Below are 21909 nucleotides of genomic sequence, written 5' to 3' on the forward strand. Positions count from 1 at the left end.
CCGGGGCTCTGTGAGTGAGGGTGGGGTCTGCATTTAGGTTCCTCTCCTGTGAGGTTTAGCTGAGTTTTCTGGCTCCAGAGGGATGTCATGTGACCTTTGCCCTGCTATAGGTCCACTACACAAGGAAAGACATCTACACATTTGCTAACGTTTTTTGTTGTTGTTTTTGTTTTGTTTTTCTTTTTTTTTTTTTTGAGACACAGTCTTGCTCTGTCGCCCAGGCTGGTGTGCAGTGGCGCAAACTTGGCTCACTGAAAGCTCCGCTTCCCGGGTTCACGCCATTCTCCTGCCTCAGCCTCCTGAGTAGCTGGGACTACAGGCACCTGCCACCACGCCTGGCTAATTTTTTGTATTTGCTAGTGTTTATGTAAACACTTGCAATTCATGATACAATTGCTGAGCCAAAGCAATTATGGAACATTCTTAATGTTTTATTAGTCTAGATACAAAGCCAATTAATCATTTCATTAATAAATTGAAAACTATTCTGAGAATATTGAGCACAATCTTACTATTATATACTTAGAACATAAGAGAAATTTTCAGTTAAAATTAATTCACTCTGATTTTTAAAAAATCTACTTGGTCAGGAATGCCTTGCTTTGCTGGTGTCTGTGAGCGGCTGGAGATGGTGGTGAACGGCCTGTTTGCATTTCTTGGAAGAAGATCTTTTATTCTGTGGCTCAACCCAGGTCTCTGCCTTCCTTAAAGACTGAGGCCCATCCTTCAGTTTCCCTGATTCTGGAAGAGCAGTGGGGTTGAATGGAGCAGGAGGTGAGATAGTGGAAAGAGGGCACAGGGAGGAGGCCTGGGGACAGTGACAATGACAGGAGAGGAGGGAGGGATGCGGGAGGTGGGAGAGAGAGGGAGGCTGTGAGAAGGAAAGGGAGGGACGGAGCTGGGCACCCTGGGGGGAGCAGGAACCCAGAGGAGGCTCTGAGCAGAGGGGAAGGCAAGGCCCAGGGGAGAGGGGAGGAGGGGGAGGCCGATGGGGCACCAGGCAGAGGGAGGAAGCCGTCACCTGGAGAATGGCCTGAAGCCTCCCACTCAGGGCTTGGCTGTGCTCATCTAGTCCATCCCAGGGCTGGAAGGGACGTCCCTGGCGGTCCACAAAGGTGTCCCAGCAGTGCTTAAATTCTGAAAAGGGACAGGGGAGATAAGTCACGCTCCGGCTGTGGGGACGGGGTGGCACCAAGAGCCTGTGACTCTCAGGACAGACGTCCCACGTCCTGGTTTCGGTCCCTCCTTTCCCTCTCCCTCCCCTAGGGACTGAGCTCCTTCATCAGGCACTTCCTTCCCACTGGGATCTGGGCCAGCCCAGTTCTCATTCTTTTGGGAAGCCCCAAGTTCTGCTTCCACTTCCAGCCACCCTCCCTGCCCTCCCCGGGGCCACATCTCCTGGTCTGGCCTCTCTCTTCCCATAGACCCCAAAGTCGGGTCCCAGAGTGCAGCCATCGTCTCTGCAGGCAGCGGACCAAGGCCTTTCTCCTTTTCTTCCCAGTGACCTCTCCTGCCCCCACCCACCCCACCCCACCCCACCCAAACCTTCCATTCTTACCCTCGTAGGTCATGATGGAGACTTGGGCCCCTGCATCCCGCAGCGTTCGCAGTGCCTCCTGATACCGGGGGTCGTAATCATAGATGCGGGCAGCGAAGATGCGCAGTCTCACGTGTTTGTTCTCCTGAAGGAACGCACGCACTTGCCCGGCACAGCCCTTCCTGAAGCAGGGGCTCCAGGAGATGAACCAAGTGACCCTGTATGTCTGGGCCGGGTCCAACTGCCAAGAAGGAACCTCACACAGGAAGCGCAGCTCCACGTGGCAGCCGTAATCACCACAGGGAACATTCTTAGCCTAGAAAAGGAAACAGAGTGTGAGGTGATGTGTGGTGAACAGGGAGGGAGGGCCAGGACCAGGTGGGGCTGGGGAGGCGGGGGCCTCCAGCACAAAATTAGAGGGGTCGCCAAAACCCCAGTTATCAGGATGCATGATTTTCTCTGCAGTATTAAAAATATCAAATGTGGCCGGGCGCGGTGGCTCAAGCCTGTAATCCCAGCACTTTGGGAGGCCGAGGCGGGCGGATCACAAGGTCAGGAGATCGAGACCACTGTGAAACCCCGTCTCTACTAAAAATACAAAAAATTAGCCGGGCGCGGTGGCAGGCGCCTGTAGTCCCAGCTACTCAGGAGGCTGAGGCAGGAGAATGGCGGGAACCCGGGAGGCGGAGCTTGCAGTGAGCCAAGATCGCGCCACTGCACTCCAGCCTGGGCAACAGCGTGAGACTCCGTCTCAAAAAAAAAAAAAAAAAAAAAAAAAAAATCAAATGTTGTGCAGAAATCCCAAGATAAGCAAAATATTGTCCATTAAATACAAACAGATCAGGAGCAATGAGGTTTGATTTTGCCCCACCTCCGATATACACGTGACAGCACTCTCCTGTCAGTCTTCGTTAAAATCTTCGGTTTTATTTGTCATGATCCATTTGTATTAAATTTGCCTTTTTAAAATATTGCATTAATTATTAAATTAGAATGTGTTTTCTCTAGTTACTGAGCATTTGGAACCCCCTTCAATTTTGTACCCAAGGTCAGAGCCTTCAGGACCCTCACCCCAGGCCCAGCCCTGCAGGGAGAAGCTACAGAGATGGGAGGGAGACAAGGAGCTGGCAGAGCCCCAGGGTCATTGGTCTGATGCCCCTGAGTGAGTGTGGTTCTTTCAAGGGGAGATTGACCTGCTCTACTCATCAACTCCCCTACTGCCATCCCATCTCAGGCCCATAATTCTAGAAGCTTCCATTCTGTGCCACAACCTGTGCTGAGCCCAGAAGTAATATAGACTTAGGCCAAAAGGCCACCAAAAGTAGTGGGGAAGGGAAGACCAGCAAGACTCACTCCAACATGGGAAGGTCCCTGGGACATGGGATAATTGTCATTATCATGACTTATAGAAATATGATATTTTCTCCAAACTTCAGAGAAAAGGATTTTCCACTAAGACTAGGAACTGGTCAAACTGGGGATAGCAGGGCAGCAAAGACTGTGATTGTGATGGGGACAAGAACAGGGAGGGACTCCATTCAGAGGGATCGCATGGTGGAGTGGATGACACGGTTTGTGCTGAGAAGGAGCTGTGGGTCATTCCTGGGGGAGTCCCACTGCTTAGGCAGTGATGGAGACTGGCACCCTTCAAAGGATGTTCTAAGCAGTGTGTGTGGGTCCAGCAAGGCCCACACTGAGTTCACAGAGCCCAGAGAAGCCCCCAGTTTCCAGCACCAGAGCCAAGCAGAACCTGGCCTCTCCAGACAGAGGCTGTGCTGGGTAGGGTCCAGGGAAGAAAGTCCCACAGGCTCAGGGCCCCTCAGCCTGGCCTGGCCCAGCTCCTCCCCAAATGCTGGACATCCCTGCATCCTGACATGAGGCCTGTTCTGGCCTTGCTGTGGACTCCACCCCGGGCCGGACAGAACCCCTGATCGGCCGCTCCTGCCTCAGTCTCTCTCCCTGCAGGATGAGGCCAAAGAGCAGGCACAGGGGCATCCCGGCCTTGTGAGTCAGGTAGGCCCTGAGTTCTCAAATCCCACAGTTCCAAATCGCTCCTGGTGGGAGCTGCGTCCGTGAGGGGATCCTGGGAGGCTCCTCAGGAAGCACTTTGCCATCAGGCAGACTCCACCCCACCTGGCCATGGAGAGTCACTGAAGCCGAAGTTCCCCCCGCCCCCAACCCCAGGGCCAAGCAGCAGCAGCTGCAGGAAGCACAGGTGACAGACACTCTGCGGGACACCACAGGTACCACCCAGAACCTTCTGCCTATGCGTGTCCATGGACTGGGAGGGCCCTGCCTGGATGCAGGTGGCTGGGTTGGTCACCTTGTTGTGTAGAAAGCCCCTGCGCTCGTCCATCGGGACCCAGGTGCCATTGTCCAGGCGCTCCACCTCGTAGCACAAGTAGGTCTGGTGCCGTCCACGGACCGAAAGGTCATTGTTAAAGTTGAAAGTGAACGTGTTTGGATCCATCAAGTGTCTGTGGACAGCAGGGGGAAAGCCCAGAGGAGGAAGAGCCCTCCTGGACTGCTCTGCCTCCTCCTCCCTCCCCACACTTCCTCCCTTGCACCCCACCCTCCTTCCCCCTGCTCCCCACATCCCTTAGCACTGCCAAACCTCCCCCTCTGACCCCTTCTGGGGCTCACTGGGAGATCACTGCAGCCCTGCGGCCTGTGTAAGCCTTGTCCGGGTCTCCCCAGGGTCAGCTCAGTGTGCTTAGTCCCTCTCCCTGGGGTAGAGCTGGGTCTCCTTCCCTGGCCTCACCATGCACCCCTGTCCTGGCTCAGCTCTCTCTCAATCCCTGCTGGAGATGGACCCGCTGGGGCTTCCTCCTGCCTGCAGGGTTAACTCCTACCACATCCAGCATCAGGACAGTGACCCTCCTGAGGGGGATTACTGGGGAGAGGAACCTGCCAGGACTTCTTTTCGGATAATTCATAGGATTTTCCACATCCCTTAGGGTGCCCTGAGGTCTCCCAAATGTGCTTCTCAGGCAGTTGAGATGGGGCAGTTCAGGACTCTTGGACTGGAAACACCAGCCCCACCTTGAAGGCCTCTCCCAGCCCCTCACTATGCATCCTGACATAACCAGAATTAGAAAAATCTCTGTTGAGGCAGCAGCAAAAGAAAGAAAGAGAGAGAGGGAGGGAGGGAGGGAGGGAGGGAGGGAGGGAGGGAGGGAGGAAGGAAAGAAAGAAAGAGGCTGGGTGTGGTGGCTCACGCCTGTAATCCCAGCACTTTGGGAGGCCGAGGCAGGTGGATCACGAGGTCAGGAGATCGAGACCATCCTGGCAAACATGGGGAAACCCCGTCTCTATTAAAAATACAAAAAATTAGCTGAGCGTGATGGCGGGCGCTTGTAGTCTCAGCTACTCAGGAGGCTGAGGCAGGAGAATGGCATGAACCTGGGAGGCGGAGCTTGCAGTGAGCTGAGATGGTGCCACTGTACTCTAGCCTGGGCGACAGAGCGAGACTCCGTCTCAAAAAAAAAAAAAAAAGAACGAAAGAGGAGGGGAGGGGAGCGAAGGGCAGGGCAGGGGAGGGGAGGGGAGGGGAAGGGAAGGGAGAAGGAAAGGAAAGGGGAGGGGAGGGGAGGGGAGGGAAGGGAAGGGAAGAAGGAAGGAAGGAAGGAGAAGGAGAAGGGGAAGGGGAAGGGAAGAAGGAAGGAAGGAAGGAAGGAAGAAAGAAAGAAAGAAAGAGAGAGAGAAAGAAAGAAAAGAAAGAAAGAAAGAAAAGAAAGAAAGAAAAAGAAAGAGGAAAGGAAGGAAGGAAAAGAAAGAAGGAAGGAAGGGAAAGAAAGAAGGAGAGAAGAAAGAAAGAAGAAAGAGAGAGAAAGAAAGAAAGAGGAATGAAGGAAGGAAGGAAAAGAAAGAAGGAAAGGAAAGAAAGAAAGAGAGAGGAAGAAAGAAAGAGAAGGAAGGAAATAAAGAGAAAAAAGAGGGAAAGGAAGGAAGGGAAAGAAGGAACGAAGGAAAAGAAGGAAAGAAGGAAGGAAGGGAAAGAAAGAAGGAAAGAAGAAAGAAAGAAAGGAAAAGAAAGAAGGAAGGAGGAAAGAAAAGAAAAGAAAGAAGGAAGGAAAGAAAAAAAAGAAAGAAAGAAAGAGAAAGGAAGGAAGGGAAGGAAGGAAGGAAAAGAAAGAAAGAAAGGAAAGGAAAGGAGAGACCAAAACTGGGAACCTAGAGCAAGAGGCCAAGTCCAGAGAGAGGGTCAGGAGGAAAAGAGAGGGCCCAGGGGTTTGAGGATGAGAGGTGAGTGCTCATCAGAAAAGCTCGAAGAGGAGGCGAGGCACAGAGGTGCTCAGAGGGGCTTCCCATACCTGGGCCTGGATGCTGGGCTGCCGTCCATGTGCTTGTCTCTTCTCGGTTCCTGGTCTATGTCCTCCCGCGTCCTGCGACTTGCTCAAGGCGTGGTGTTGAGATCTTCACCAACATTCTCTTAGGATTCGAGAGCCTTAATATATCATCAAAGCGACCTGGAAGCTGCTGAGTCAGTGATACCCTGCCCCACCCCTTCTCCCTTCTCAGGCCACGCATGCCACCCACGTCAGCATCAGAACAAGGAAGTTCTCTGCCATGCCTTCGGGCAAGCTTTGGTTTTGATGTGCCCACTCTGACAGTTGACCCACCGGACGCTGTGGAGTGACAATGGGGATGTAGACCTGGCCCCACTTTGCTCCTTTTGGGCCGCAGGAGTCTGAAAGGCAGGAGACTAGGGGGCAGGTGAGAGGACAGGTATCCACACCCTGGAGAAAGGCCCTGAATAACACTCAGCACCCCAGAGAGCAGGCTCAAGGGCAGCCACCCTTATGTCCTCCACTGTGGCCAGTGCAGGATGTGCCCGGTCCAGGCTCCCTGGCACCTGCTGCATCCTGGGCTGTCTGTTAGCGTCCTGCGTCTTCTCTGGCTGTGGAGATGGGAGATGAGCAGGTCCTGCATCCTCCTATGCATCAGTGTACCTAATAATTGTAAACTAGGGTGAGGAGTGTTTTCATCCCCATTATCCAGAGGAGATGCTAAAGGCTCTGAAAGGTACCTAGAGGTCCAGCCCCTCCCAGCAAACAGAGTCCCCGGCAGGGACACATCCCCCCTGAGAAGGGCCACCCTGTGCCCTTTCTCCCACCTCTGGGCCCTGCAGAAATGTGAGGGACACTGTGCTCCTGCCCCAAGTGAGTCCCTGAGTCCCGGCGGCAGGTCTGGTGCCATCCTTTCCCAGGTCCACCTGCTGCATGCAGCACAGCTGCCCTTAGAAAGTGCTGGCCCTGTGGGCCCAGGGGCTGCCTCTGTCCTGCCTAATCCCCTGTCCTGGCTCTCACTAGACCCCCCTGTCCTTGGCCAGCTGTCCCATGCAGGGGAGTCCACGTCCTGGGGACAGTCCCACCCTGGCCACCCAGACCGAGCACAGCTCCTCACCCTCCCAGGCCGGCCGGTGCTCACTGAGGTGGAAACCTCAGAGGAAGGTGGGAGCGATCCTCCCTCCTCAGCAGTGTCCCTGTCATCTTGGTGGGCGCCACTCCTCATGGACAGGCCAGAGGAGGCCCTGTTCCCTGCTGTGAGGACCCCTCCAATTCTGTCTCCCGATGTTGGACTCCTCTAGTCAAGAAGATGTCCCCTGGGGGCTGTCAACTCCCATTTGAGTGTCGGGTGGTTCCGGTGTGAGCTCATCTTGGTGTGTTGTGTGAGTCTGACCAGAGACCACCCTTCCCAGTTCACACTCGAGGCACACAGAGTGGGACGCCCCACGGTACCCACAGCCCACCTGGGCAGAGACCACACCTGTACCAAGTTTGGGGTTCCCAGACATAGATGGGCTGTGGTCCTTGCTCATGTTCCCCCACAGGCTTGTCCTTCCTTGGGGGTGTCATCTCAATCCAGCCACCTCTACTCTCAGCCCCAATTACTTCCTGTGCCCTGTGGGACTGTGGGAGGACCCAACCCTACCCCAACCCTTTCCGGTGGCTCCTGCTGCCCAGAGCGATGGCCTTTCCCCTGGCTTAAACTGCATCAAATGCCCCTGGAGCAAATACAGCCCTGGACCCACGGCCAGGACAGCCCACACATGAGCTTTCAACGGGGAGACCCAGGACAGCTGCATCACGGGACAACGCTTTGCTCAGCATCCCTGGGGCGTCTCCTGCGTCTCCTGCCTCTGGGTCCTCAGCCTTGGGTCTCCCCAGCTCACCCACCCTGGGCACATCCTCCTCCCTGCTGCTCCTGCCAGCCCAGGCCCCATTGGACTCACGACTGCCCCATGCCTGCTCCTCTCTCTGATCCAGACAGGTCTGGATCTTCCAGAATGTCTCCAAATCTGTAAGATCCACTTTACAGCCCATCACAGAAACAGGCATGTTGTCTATTTCTCCTTCTAGTTTTACAAACCAGGAAGGTTGGACTATCAGCACACCTGTACATCTGTGAACCTTCTCATTTGATGACAAAGATGGCCTCAGACTAAAATGTTCAAAGCAAATTGGGGCCCAGGTACTGTCCAGAGTTCAGTTCTCAGTAACTCACTGTACAAGCCATGCACCCAGGCAGGGCTCCAGAGAGGAGAGAAGAGAGGGTGTTGGGGGGGTCCCCACCAACAGAGAGGGAGGCCAGGACCCTCCCTGGCCAAGGGTGGACAGAGGGAGCCACTGGTTGGGCATCTGCTGCCCAGACATGAGTGGGGAACAGTCTCACTCTAGCCCCCAGACCCAGGAACTTCCATAAGGGCTACAACCTGGAACCTCTCAGTGAGCTCCCCAGAGACTTACGTGCCCCACCCCCTGTCAGTGCCCGCACCAACCACACCCACATCCTTCTGTGCACTAGGGCCTGACTCTCTCCGGGCAGGAATGTCCCAGACACAACTGGCCCCTTCCTGGTCCCCCTGTAGCCGGGGCAGGGCGGGTCTGTAAGGCGACAGGGGAACCCAGGGGTGGTTAAGAGCGTGCACCTTTCCTAGGCCAACTGTGAGGAAGATGGAAGGAGGCTCCACCCTTTCCTGGGGAAGGACAGCCCCTCCCCCATTTCTGTCCCTGGAACGCTGGCTAAACAATCAATGTGATAAATGTGAAAATGTGATAAAATACCAGGTCTTGCTGGAGTTTCCACGGGAGCCTGGGGAAGTTCCAAGGGGAGAGGAAGAAGCTGGATCCCCAAGGGAGAGGCAGGAGAACGGCCTCCTTAACAGGTGCAAGCTTCCCTGGGATTTGCCCAGGTCCCCTGTAAGGAACTCTGGGGACAGGGCAAGTGCCCCACAGGGGTCCAGACTGGGTGAGAGGGACAGACCAGGGCAGAGGGGACCCTGAAGCAGCCCCTGATGGCTGGGCCACTCAGCTCATGTCACCCTGGGACGAGAACAGAGGTCCCGCTAGGGTCTGGAGTCCATGCTGCTGTGTACGAGGTCCCGGCTCTGCCACCACTGTGGGGCCCCAACCCCTACAGCCCAGAGGAACCACAGGCTGCCAGTTCCTAGTCCAGGTCTCAGCAGTCTCATAGGGCTGTGTCCAGTCCCCTCCCCTGGACCCACAGGGCTCCCAGGTCATAGGCAAAGCTCTGAGATGAGACCCAGGGAAGCTGGGAGTCTGAGGAGCTCAGGACAGAAAGGACTCCCTGCTTCTGTGCACCGCCCCTAACAGAGTGACATGACAAAAAGACCCTTCCTTGGGATACCCCAGACACACCCAGATGCCCACTTCAACACTGTCCATGGAGCAGGGTGAAGGGACAACCTCAGTGTCCACCTGCTCCTCTGGCTTTGATTCTGGGCTCTGACAACAGCCCTGCCCTCCTCATCCTAGAAGCAAGTGATCAAAACAGCCAAAGGATCTCTCCAGGCAAAGGGGCCAAGCTGGGGGCAGACAGAGGGTGGGGGGGAAGGGAGGTGGAGGGGTGGCTGCACCTGCCCTTGGACAGGGGACAGTGCTCTCCTCCCAGGGTGGGGCCCTCTGTCCCCCGTGCCCCCACTGGGGTGGCCTCTTTGACCAGAGTGACTACACGCTGTCCATTTTTCGGCCACTTGCTTCAAGGGGTGGAGCTGGGGCTGCTGTCAGAACCCAGAAATGAAAACGAAATGATCGGGGTTGATGACGTGGCTTCCCCATTACTCTTCCCGGTAAGAATTGCTGCAATCCTCTGACTTGGGGCAGAGCTGAGGTAGACATCTGGGTGTGTCTGGGAAACCCTGGGGAAGGTTCCTTTCTGTCCCGTCGCTGTCTGTGTGTGCTTGTGTGTCTGCGTCTTTCCCACCAGAAGGGGTTGGGCCTGTTTGCTCATGAGCAGCTGTTGAGGAGGCCCACTGTGTGCCACGTACGCGGCTCCTGAGGTCCTGAGGTGGAAGCCCCACTGTATCCACCGCCCCGCGGGGCAGAGGAGGAGCCCAGAGGAGGAGGAGGGGCGTCCTGCCTCGTGGAAGGCCAGGAATCGGAGAGACCAGTGTCCCTTGTGCTGGGGTGGCACAGTGGGGTCCCTCTCTCCCTCTCCCACCCCCACACTCCTGGTCAGCCTCCTCCTGCTCCAGCCCTGGCTGCCAGGGCCGGCCCCTGACCTTCTCTATGGGGTGGGACGCTGGTGAGCCACATATTCCTGGAAGGACCCTCAGCACAGAGTGAGCCCTGGACGGTAGATACATGTGATTGACATCACTCACTTCACCAGCCCATCTGCTCCCTCCCTTCCTGATGCAGGCAGCAGGAGAGGGGCAGAGACACAGACATTCCAGGAGGGAAAACCTTCTAGAAGAACCTACTTGACATGCCTGGTATCCTTGGCTCCCAGACAAGTCTGGACTACCGATCCCCCATGGTAGAAAGGGCCCTTCCACGAGATACTCCCAGACACAGCCAGATGCCCCATAGAGAAGGCAGTGGGCAGGTCCTCGTGGTCCCGGCCCCACCCAGTCCTCCGAGGGAAGCACCCACAGCTGTTTCTGCTCCTTGGCCGCCGACACCCCAATGGCAACCCCGGAGGGCCTGGGCTGCCCCTGCATGGTGAGCTCCGGGCCAGTGAGAGCTGGGGGCCCTGCTCTCGGCACCACCCTCCTCCAGGGATGGAGACCCAGGCCTTGGCTCTGTGAGCTCCTAGATCTGTTTCTGGATGCAGCTCAGCTCCCTCTGCTGTGCACACAGTAAGTGCCCAGCATGTGCACCATGGCTCAAGTTGGGGATGCAGGAGTCTGAGCTGGGAGGAAGGGCCTGGCTTCCACCTCTGGCTCTGGATGGAGAGGGCACCAAGCTCATAGTGTCACTTGTGTCACTTGGCCGTTCATTCATGCTGGGCAGAGGTGCTCTCGCAGGCTCCTGTGTGTACCGCATGGTGTCTTCCACTGTGCAGAAATTTCAAATATAACCCAGTCAAATATATCAGGCTGTCTTCCCTGGGGCTCACACCTAAGGTCATGGCTGCTCCGCCCTTCCTAAGTGTAAAAATTCTTACCTGTCTCTCCACGGTATGTCGATTCTCCAGGGAAGACTCCATGCCCGCCTCGTGGAAACACCCGGAGCAGAAAAGGCAGCATCCCCGTGGCAGGGAGGCCCAAGGGCCGTAGTGTTTGGCATTGTGTGCCTTGTGTATGCCAGTTTTCTCAAAACAAGATTACAAAAGTGTTTTCCTGTGTTTCCTCCTATCCTCTTGCATATGTAGATAAATATGCATGTGTGAGACACACATGTGTACACACACACGCACACGCACACACACATGCACATGCACACACACATGCACACATATACACGCACACACATATGCACACACATGCACATACACACACGCACATGCACACACACATGCACACATGCACCGACACATGCGCACACACGCACACACGCACACACACACATGCACACACATGCACACACGCACACACATGCACACACACATGCGCACACATGCGCACACATGCACACACGCGCATGCACACACAGAATGCACACACACGCACACACACAGGCACACACCACCACACATTTGTTGAGCCAAGTGGGTGATGTTCCGTCAAGTGCACCAAGCTGGCTTCTTCCTCAGGGCTTTTGTGCCTGTGAATGGGAGCCTTTTCATGGGCTGAGCTCAGCTTCTCCCATGACAGCCCGTGTGTCTGCCTCCCTCCCGGGCACAGAGCAGGAGCAGCAGCCCTGCCCTTCTCACTGGGCAAGCGTGCTGTGCACAGGTAGGTGCTCAATATTGGATGAATAATTCATACTAACATTCCCTGTTCAACCCACCAAGTGTAAACTGCTGGGGTCTCCCAGTATTCCTTGGGAGACACTTTAGAATTCACGGGTCACCCAGGGCAGGTGAAAGCTTGCTTTTCTTTGTCTTCTTCAGCCACTGTCCTTGCCAATGCCCACTCTTCCAATGCCAGCATGAAGGCCCCAGTGAGTGCCCTAGAGGGGCAGGACACCAGTTGAAGCTCTTTTTTGTAAAGTCTGTTTACACTGCAGCAATCCACGACCGTGAGCTTCACCCGATTCTCCTCCTTACTAGTGAGGAAGTACACGGGGGGCCCAGAAATAAAGAATTTACACAGGCACTCTCTAATGAGATTTTATAAATTGCTACTCTTAGGCAATGTGACCTTCCTCGATGACTCCCTAGTGGGCAAGAATGTCACCACCTTGCATTGTGTAATTTGCCAGAACACAGCCCATCTCCAGTCCAAAGGGGTGAAGTTTTTCCTTGTGGCTTTAGAGCTTCCTTCTGAGCACCCGTCCACCCTCCTACACACACTCTTCTGAATGTTATAGCTTTATAATTGTATCGAGACTTTGTACAGACCGTGCACACTCTTCTGATTGCTATAGCTTTAAGATAGTATTGACTTCTTTTTTTTGAGACAGAGTCTTGTTCTGTCACCCAGGCTGAAGTGCAGTGGTGTGATCTCGGCTCACTGCAACCTCTGCCTCCTGGGTTCAAACTATTCTCCTGCCTCAGCCTCCTGAGTAGCTCGGACTACAGGTATGTGCTACCACACCCAGCTAATTTTTGTATCTTTAGTAGAGATGAGGTTTCACCATGTTGACCAGGCTGGTCTTGAACTCCTGACCTCAGGTGATCTGCCTGCCTCAGCCTCCCAAAGTGTGAGCCACCGTGCCCAGCCATGTATTGACGTTTTCTACCTCAACTCTCCTTATCTTTCGTAGTTGAAATCAGATGAGTGGATCCAAGTCCTATGAATGCAATGACCAGCTTGTCAGGTTCCAGTAAAGTCCTATCAACATTTTTAATGTGATTGCACTCATTTATAGATTAGTGGGGTAGATGATTGATACTGGCAACCTCAAGCCTGCATTTATAATTACATTGAGACTTCCATCAAAGGCTGGGCACACTGTGGGAGCTTAAGGAAGGACAGTGTGCTTCCTGTCCTGGCACATCATGGCAGCCAGGCTTGGAGGGTCCCCAGAGGAGCCTTCACCACCCCCATGTGACGCCCTGCCCTTTGCTTGTGACTCTGGGTTTGACAACAGCCCTGACTCCACTCATTGGAAGTAAGTGATGAAAATCGTGCGGTCATTCTGGGCAAAGAGGCCAGTGTAGGGGAGGCAAGAGGGGCTTACCCTGGTGAAAGAACCCCACAGTTAGTCATGTCACAGGGCAGGTCCCAGGGAGACCTGACCACCGTCCCCCAGAACCCCACCTTCCAAGGGCCCAGGCCCCCTGTCCCCTGGGGCTTCACTCACAGCTTGGCCACAACCTCTTTCTTCCTCCCTGGGATGAGGCCCAGTGCCTGGAGATGGCCAGCCATCCCTCTGGGGGCCACCAGGTGACCAGCAGGAGAGCCGCATCTGCAGGAGCAGATGTGGGGGCAGAGCCTGGATCCTGAGCATGGCCATGGGCCTGAGTCTTGTTGTGTGTAGTGACAGAACCCTACTCTCAGTCCCTCGGGCAGCTCTGATGGTCCCTACAGTCACAGACCTCCCTCCAGCGCCCTCTGTTCCCACGCCCCTGTCCTCCTGGCTCCTTCGTGTCCTCTGCCTCCCGTCCTCCCGCAGTTGCCTGCAACCCTGCCCCACCCCATCCTCCCTCCTCTCTTCTCCTTTCCTTCCATGTCTCCATGGATCTCAGAGTCTGCTAGCTCTTCCCTTCGGGCCTACATGGCTGCCAGACTTCTTCCTGCCCTCCTGCGCCATCCCCTCTCCCTGCTTCTCCTAATCCCCTCCACTAATTATTTTCCTCCAGGCCCATACAGTCACTGTCAACATTGTGGCACAGTTTGGCCCCAGATATGTGAGCAGAAGTTTGCTGAGAGGAGACCTGGGGAAGGCTGCCCTTTCTGGACAATCTTGTCTTCCAGGGTGACCAGGGCCGGGAGGCTGGACCCAAGGGCTTCAGGCTCTGCAGATGGAAAGGCAAGAGAGTGCCAGTGCCCGCCATGGCTGAGATTGGGAGGAGGGGGCTGCTGTCCAGGGGCAGAGTCCATCCTCCATGTGGAAACCCTCCCTCCTGGGCTTTCTCTCTAGGGGGTGGAATCGGGAAGGGGGTGGGGACAGGGCTGCTCCCAAGGCCCCCTGACTACACATGTGTGGCTCCTTTCCAACAGGGAGACTCGCTGTTGGCTCTCCTGTTGCCTGGCCTGTCCTTTCTGACCAGGGCTGGCCAGCAGGTGGGAGCTCTGCAAGTGAGGCCAGAGTTTGAATTCAGGTGCTTGTCCCGGAAGAGTTAACTGTGTTTTCTCATCCCAGAAGGAGTTAGTGTGACTCTTGCCCTACATGAAGGTCCACTCCAAAAGGAATGACATTTATTCATTTCCTAATGTTTATTTACACACTTGCAATTTGTGGTGCAATTACCTAACAAATTATGGAAGATTCTTCACATTTTATTTTAGAAGTGTAGCTTTGAAGCCAATTAAAATAATCATTTCATTAATAAATTGAAAACTATTCCCAGAGTATTAACCATAATCTTATAATTTAATGCTTGAAATATAATATAATTTTTTTTTGAGACAAAGTCCCACTCTGTCACCCAGGCTGGAGTACAGTGGCACGATCTCAGCTCACTGCAACCTCCACCTCCCGGGTTCAAGTGATTCTCCTGCCTCAGCTTCCTGAGTAGCTGGGATTACAGGCACATGCCACCACGCCTGGCTGATTTTCGTATTTTTAGTAGAGATGGGGTTTCACCATGTTGGTCAGGCTGGTCTTGAACTTCTGACCTCAGGTTATCCACCTGCCTTGGCCTCTCAAAGTGCTGGGATTACAGGAATGAGCCACCGCGCCCGGCCAAAACGTAAGATACCTTTTTTTTTTTTTTTTTTTTGGCCGGAGTCTTGCTCTGTCGCCCAGGCTGGAGTGCAGTGGCTGGATCTCAGCTCGCTGCAAGCTCCGCCTCCAGGTTTACGCCATTCTCCTGCCTCAGTCTCCCGAGTAGCTGGGACTACAGGCGCCCGCCACCTCGCCCAGCTAGTTTTTTGTCTTTTTTAGTAGAGATGGGGTTTCACTGTGTTAGCCAGGATGGTCTCGATCTCCTGACCTCGTGATCCGCCCGTCTCGGCCTCCCAAAGTGCTGGGATTACAGGCTTGAGCCACCGCGCCCAGCCAAGACACATTTTTAATTAAAATTAATTCACTCTGATTTTTAAAAAAATCTACTTGTCAGGAGCGCCTTGCTTTGCTGGTGTCTGTGAGCTGCTGGAGATGGTGGTGAACGGCCTGTTTGCATTTCTTGGAAGATCTTTTATTCTGCTGCTCAACCCAGGTCTCTGCCTTCCTTAGAGACTGAGGCTCGTCCTTCAGTTTCCCTGATTCTGGAAGAGCGGGGGTGTTGAATGGAACAGGAGGTGAAAGAGTGGAAAGAGGGCACAGGGAGGAGGCCTGGGGACAGTGACAATGATGGGAGAGGAGGGAGGGACGCAGGAAGTGGGAGAGAGAGGGAGGTTGTGAGGAGTTGGGGGCAAAGCCAGGGACCTTGCTGGCAGAATCTTGTTTAATTTTCACCCCATCCCCCTAGGTGAGCAACTCTCATTACCCCCAACTTCCAGATGTGGATGCTGAGGCTCAGGCAGGGTATGTCTCCTGGCTAAGGACACACAGGAGGAAGTGGCAAGAGGCATGGTAGGCCCCTCACCCACCTCTGGGCTTCCTCTCTAGGGGGGTGGGATCAGGAAGGGGTGGGGACAGGGCTGCTCCCAAGTCCCCCTGACTGCACATGTGTGGGCCCTTTCCACCAGGGAGACTCACTGCTGGCTCTGCTCTTATTGCCTGGCCTGTCCCTTCTGACCGGGGCTGGCCAGCAGTGGGGAGCTCTGTGAGTGATGACAGAGTTTGAATTCAGGTGCTTGTCCTTCAGCTGCACCCTCAGCCCCTTCTGTGCAGCTTCCCAGATAGATGCCTGTCTGGGCAGCCCCAGCGCCTCCCCCACAGGCTCTGTCCTCCCTGACTGTGCTGTCAGGTGATGCGTTTGCCCTGTCAAGATCTTTCTGGCAATTGATCATTTCCAGCCTCATACCTTGCCTGCGAAGTAGGGTCACTGTGGCATTTTTCATCTGAACCAGGACCCTTTCAAGAGTGACAGGGGTGCTGTCACCCATGGCAGGGACAGCAGGCTAGAGCAGCCCCATCCAGGGCAAAAGGGACACAGGTTCACCCTATTCAGAGGGAGTCTGTCAATTGCTATTACATGGACGGGGAGGTTGAGGCTCTGAGATGTCCCGAACATAGATCTGGGCAAACCACCTAACCTTAACTCCCTCCCCCGCACCAGAAGAACCCCTTGCCCACATGGGTGCCGTGAGGCTTAAGCGAGAAAGTGCCACTCATGTGCAGCAGCAGAAGTGGCTCCATTATTTCTCTTACCCTCACCCCCACTTCTCACCCCCACATCTGTGAAGTCTCATCACTGATAAGCAATGAGTTGAAGTGCCGATCCTGAGTTCACTGGTATCGGGGCACCCGACTCATTTGGCACCTTTGTGATAGTCAGAAAAAAGTACCCCTGCTCTGCACAGACACATTTCCCTACGTGCCAGCCTCTACTCATCCTCCTTGAGCAGTGCAAGGCTGAGCAACTGTACGTGGCAGCCCTGATTGGCTGACAGTGATCCCGGCAGTTAACATCAGCACTTCAGCCCCTAGCAGCCCCAGACCAACGTCTCTCTCCTCCACCTATGACATGTCCCTGCTCCCACCTGCTGCTGACCTCTCTGGCCAACGGCCCTCTCCCTGGGACTCTTCCTTTCACCTGCTCAGCTTGGAACGTCTCCCCCAACTCTCTAGGAAACATCAATCCAGGAAGGCCCTGGGGGAAAGCGAGTAGACAGAGGCGGGCGTGGCTGTTGGACTTTCCGCCTGTTTTCTCCACTGGGTTGTGGCTCCTGTAAGAACAGGGCAGTGTCATCTCTGCATCATCAGTGCCAGGTACTCGGCTTATGAGCATTGAGTGAATGAGGATCAAGTGAGTCAGTGACAGGGACTTTCAAAGACTGTATTAGGTATCACTTCCTAATCCCGCTGACCAGCTCCACCAGAGGTTGGGAGCTCAAGCGATCTGATAGGCTGGGTGCTGGTGAAGTAAGAGGCACTGCATAGGGAACAAATAAACCCCGAAACTGCAGTGGTTTAATAGAAAAGATGTCTATTTCTTTTTTTTTTTTTTGAGACGGAGTCCCGCTGTCTCCCAGGCTGGAGTGCAGTAGTGCGATCTCAGCTCACTGCAGCCTCCACCTCTCAGGTTCATGCCGTTCTCCTGCCTCAGCCTCCCGAGTAGCTGGGACTATAGGCACCCGCCACCACCCCCGGCTAACTTTTTGTATTTTTAGTAGAGACAGGGTTTTACCGTGTTAGCCAGGACGGTCTCGATCTCCTGACCTTGTGATCTGCCAGCCTCGGCCTCCCAAAGTGCTGGGATTACAGGCGTGAGCCACCGCGCCCAGCCAGATGTCTATTTCTCTCTCACACAAGAGTGTCATGCAGGCATTCCTCCGAGCACATGGGCAATTTCCCCCAGGTCGCAAATCAAGGTCCAGGCTCCTCGGAGGCCTCTACACACAGGGATAGAAGGGGAAGGAGACTGGGAAGTCCTGCCAGCTTCTTATGTTTTCACTTCTGCTGGCAAGAACCAATGCAGTGTTGGGGATGATGGGAAATGGGATCCGAGCGTGGCAACTCTCCCCAGAACTACCCTCGCTGGGCAGGGGGAGCTGCCAGTCACTCTGCCCCAAATGCAAACCCAGCCAACATAAGCCTTTCCCCAGCAGTAGCTGGGGGCATTCCTGCTGCAGTAGCAGAGGTCCACTCTGCCATTCCTCCTCCAGGAAGCCTTCCTTGGATTCTCCCAGGCCAGGCAGTTCTGTTCCAGCAGTCCCCAGTGCTCTCATTTCCCTGCTGTGAGCCACACATTTTGAAAGTATCTCCCATTTGACTAAAATCACCCCTCCGTTTTGGTTTTGAACTCCTAGCACATGGTCAGTGCTTATTCAATGTTTGGGGAAAACTCAGTGAAAGAACGTGTTGGGACTCAGAAAACAGTATCTCAAAATGAAGGCCTGAGAAGCAGCCTCAGAAGCAATAGTTTTTCTCTGACCTTTGCCTGCCCTTTTGTCCTCAGTCTCATTCTCTTGCTAAGCTGGCCATAGGAACTAGAACCCCCTTTCTACCCCCACCCTGCAAACAGCCATAAAACCTAAAAATATTACTTCTGTCCCCAAACCAGCCAAAATATTATTGTAACTTTCTCTCTGCCTTTCTGTATAAAAACTGTTCATAAAGAAATTCTCTGGACCGGGCACGGTGGCTCACAGCTATAATCCCAGCACTTTGGGAGGCCAAGGTGGGCGAATCATCTGACGTCAGGAGTTCAAGATCAGCCTGGCCAACATGGCAAAACTCCGTCTCTACTAAAAATATCTAAATTAGCCAGGCATGGTGGTAGGTGCCTGTCATCTCAGCTACTCAGGAGGCTGAGGCAGGAGAATTGCTTGAACCTGGGAGGTGGAGGTTGCAGTGAGCCAAGATCGTGCCACTGCACTCCAGCCTGGGCAACAGAGCGAGACCCTGTCTCAAAAGAAAGGGAAGGGAAGGGAAGGGAAGGGGGGAGGAGGGAAGGAAGGAAGGAAGGAAGGAAGGAAGGAAGGAAGGAAGGAAGGAAGGAAAGAAGGAAGGAAGGAAAAAAGGAAGGAAGAGAGAGAGAGAGAGAGAGAAGGAAAGAAAAAAGAAATTCTCTGACCTACTTTGACTGTAAGTCATATGACTCCCAGTCCAGAGAGGGCCCTACCCCACACCCAGAAGGAAGGAACGCTGCTCAGAGAGGCCAAGAAGAATCTAGAGAGACAAGCCCTGCTGGATTTCCCCCTCAGTCTATTAGCATTCGATCAAACCCTTTTTGTCCAATTATATTTCTACACGGCTGCCCAAAACTGGTTGAAACTAAGCATTAAAATGGATGACTTCCCCTATACCTTTTGGTCTTCATTCTGAAGGCTCCATCATAGACGTTAAATAAAATGTGCGTGCCTTTTCTCCAATTTGTCTGTTTTTTGTTGTCATTGTTTTTTTGTTTTTGTTTTTGGAGAAGTCTGGCTCTGTTGCCTAGGCTGGAATGTTATGGTGCAGTCTCAGCTCACTGCAACCTCCGCCTCCCTCGTTCGACCAATTCTCCTGCCTCAGCTTCCCGAGTAACTGAGATTATAGTAGCCTGCCACTACACCTGGCTAGTTTTTTGTATTTTTAGTAGAGAGGGGGTTTCACCATGTTGGCCAGGCTGGTCTTGAACTCCTAACCTCAGGTGATCCACCCACCTTGGCCTCCCAAAGCGCTGGGATTACAGGGGTAAGCCACCGCACCCGGCCAATTTGTCTGCCTTTCGTGAGCTTCTCTTTCAGCAAAACTTCAGAGGACGAAGGGGAAGTTTTTTCTTCACTCCCTACAGATCAATAGCCACCAACTCTGTCCTCAAGACACTGAGAGTTTCATCCCTGGGCACAACGGGTAGCCACCACACGATGAGGGGAATGTGCTGGGGAGGTGGGGGTGCTTAGAGGTGGCGCGTTTCACACAACCCAGAGGGGACAGGGCTAGCTAAGAAGGCTTCCCTGAGGAGGTGGTCCCTGAAATGAATCCTAAGGGCAGATAGGGGTCAGCCAGGTTGGAGGGCGATGAATGGCTGAGACAATCATGACACAAAGGGTCTCCTATGCAGAGGCGTCTGAGTGCATGATATTGAACGAGTCACAGTCAATTCTGTTCACCCACAGGTGAGCCCAGAGACAGGGGCGTGTATTTGCCACCTGTGTGACCTTCAGGAGACTGACGGCACAGCAGACAGTGTTCTAAAGAGAGTCGAGGTTGCCCCACCCCCATGCTTTCAGAGTCAAACCTGAACCAGCTGCCGAAGGGCACCTTCCCGCACCCTTCCTGAGTCGTCTCCAGCAGGTCTCCTCAGGAGATGCAGAATCGGTGCTTCCATGAGCTCTCCAATCCCAGGAGATGGGAAGGAGGGCAAAAGGGAAGCATGGGCAGTAAGCAGCCCCTGTGAGTAGGACATTGATTGCACACAGAGGATCGGCCTAAATGGGCTTAATTCTTTGAGATCCTTGAGCTTTAAGACCAAGGTGTCAAGAGGCTGGACCCCCTTCGAGAACGACCGGCAACCCTAGCCTTCAAAATGATGGACTAGGCACACACTGAAATATCGTCAGCTCACACACAATTCCTAGAGAGGGCTGGGCGTGGTGGTTCACACCCGTAATCCCAGTCCTTTGGGAGGCCAAGGCGGGCGGATCACTTGAGCCCAGGAGTTCGAGACCAGCCTCGGCAACATGGTGAAATCCCATCTCTACAAACAATACAAAAATTAGCCGGGTGTATGCCTCTTGTCCCAGCTACTCTGGAGGCTGAAAGGTGGGAGGATCAGTTGAGCCCACGAGGTCAAGGCTGCAATGAGCCACGATTGTGCCACTGCACTCCAGCCTGGATGACAGAGTGAGATGAAAGAAAAGGAAGGAAGGAAGGAAGGAAGGAAGGAAGGAAGGAAGGAAGGAAGGAAGGAAGGAAGGAAGGAAGGAAAGGAGAGAGGGAGAAAGGGAGGGAGGGAGGGAAAAAAGAAGGAAGGAAGGAAGAAAGGGGAAGGAGAGGAAGGAAGGGAGGAAGGGAGGAAGGAAGGGAGGAAGGAAAAAAGGAAATGAGAAAAATGACCTAGAGATAAATTAATAAACATAGATTTATGCTCAAAAACACAGCAGCAAGAGACCTTTAGATTCATAAGAGGTGGAGGTAAAGGGTCTTGGGAGGATTTTTTCTCTGTTTTTGTTCATAGAGGAACACTGATCACTTTTTGTATCCACACTGCACACACAGGCTCCTATTTAACTTTTACAGTCTCCTTGCAGAGAAGGCAAGCGTCATGACCCTCATTTTACCGGTGAAGCCACTGTCCAAAGACACAGCCCGGAAAAGGCAGAAACCCGACTTGAGTTTAGGTCTGCTGGGCTCCAAAGCCCCCAGTGAGGAAAGACAAGTGTGAAAAAAAGGTCAAACAGGAAGGTGACAGGACCAAGCAGGAAGGAGTCAGCACAGGCTAGAAGGTGACACCGAATGTTCTTGGCCAGGAGATGGAGCTTTGAGAAGCTCAGCTGGAGTCAACCTTGGGAGGCATCGGCTGAGAAGGGAGCATTGAGGCCTCGGACAGGGCAGGGACCCAGAGGGAAGGAGACCAGAAAAGGGGAAGGAAGAGGCCATCCCAAGGGTGAGAGCAGAGAAGGCACCTTCAGGGAGGGAGGGTGAGTCAGGGAGGAGAGAAGCTCAAGAACCAGAGAAAAAAACTGCCTGGAGCCAGGTGCCTCTGATGGGCGCTGTGGCACCTCTGTCTCCCCACGGCACATTCCCTCTGCTTCCCATTTCCTGGAATCTCGTATCACCTTCTCTATCCATCTTCGGTTTCAAGCAAAATAAGTGGACCACAGCTAATGAGAAACATAACAGAGCTCACGGGGTTGAAGGGTAAATTACAGAATCTGGGCTCAGGAAGCACAAGAACGAGTGATGGTCCAGGGTCCGGGAGCAGGAACCCATGCACAGTCCTGGAGGGCTCAACTATTGGGATCCACATTGCTGTGACAGTGTTTTCTGGTTTTGTCTTATTTTGTTCAGAGTCAGAGCTCCAGGGGAGTCAGATTGGCTGAACTTGGGTTCTGAACTGGCCCTAGTCCTGGAGAGGGCAGGGGCCTGGGGTGTCTGTCCACGAATCCATCAAGATGACAATCAAAGGAGAAGTGGTTCCCCGAAGGCAGTGGAGGAAGGGATGCTGGACAGGCAAGTCCAACTGAGAGCAACTACACAGCCAGGTGCTGTGGAGCGGTCCGTGCTGCCCTAGCCTCACTCCAAGCTCCTCCTGTTTCATCTCCCCATGGCATGTTCCTTCTGTTTCCTGTTTCCTGGAATCTTGGATCACCTTCTCTACCT

At 54.0% G+C, this 21909-nt stretch overlaps 1 protein-coding gene across 1 annotated transcript; it reads right to left on the reverse strand.

The window, feature by feature from the left end:
* Positions 1-413: 413 nt before the first annotated feature.
* On the reverse strand, positions 414-5879 carry APOBEC3A (apolipoprotein B mRNA editing enzyme catalytic subunit 3A). The gene is given in 5 exon segments (NM_001246231.1): positions 414-741; positions 1022-1137; positions 1559-1853; positions 3861-4014; positions 5851-5879. Coding segments are annotated over 5 exon segments (609 nt in total). The 3' UTR covers positions 414-726.
* Between the last annotated feature and the right edge of the window lie 16030 nt (positions 5880-21909).

The sequence above is a fragment of the Macaca mulatta genome, chromosome 10 (assembly GCF_049350105.2).
Source record: "Macaca mulatta isolate MMU2019108-1 chromosome 10, T2T-MMU8v2.0, whole genome shotgun sequence".
In the NCBI taxonomy this organism is placed as follows: domain Eukaryota; kingdom Metazoa; phylum Chordata; class Mammalia; order Primates; family Cercopithecidae; genus Macaca; species Macaca mulatta.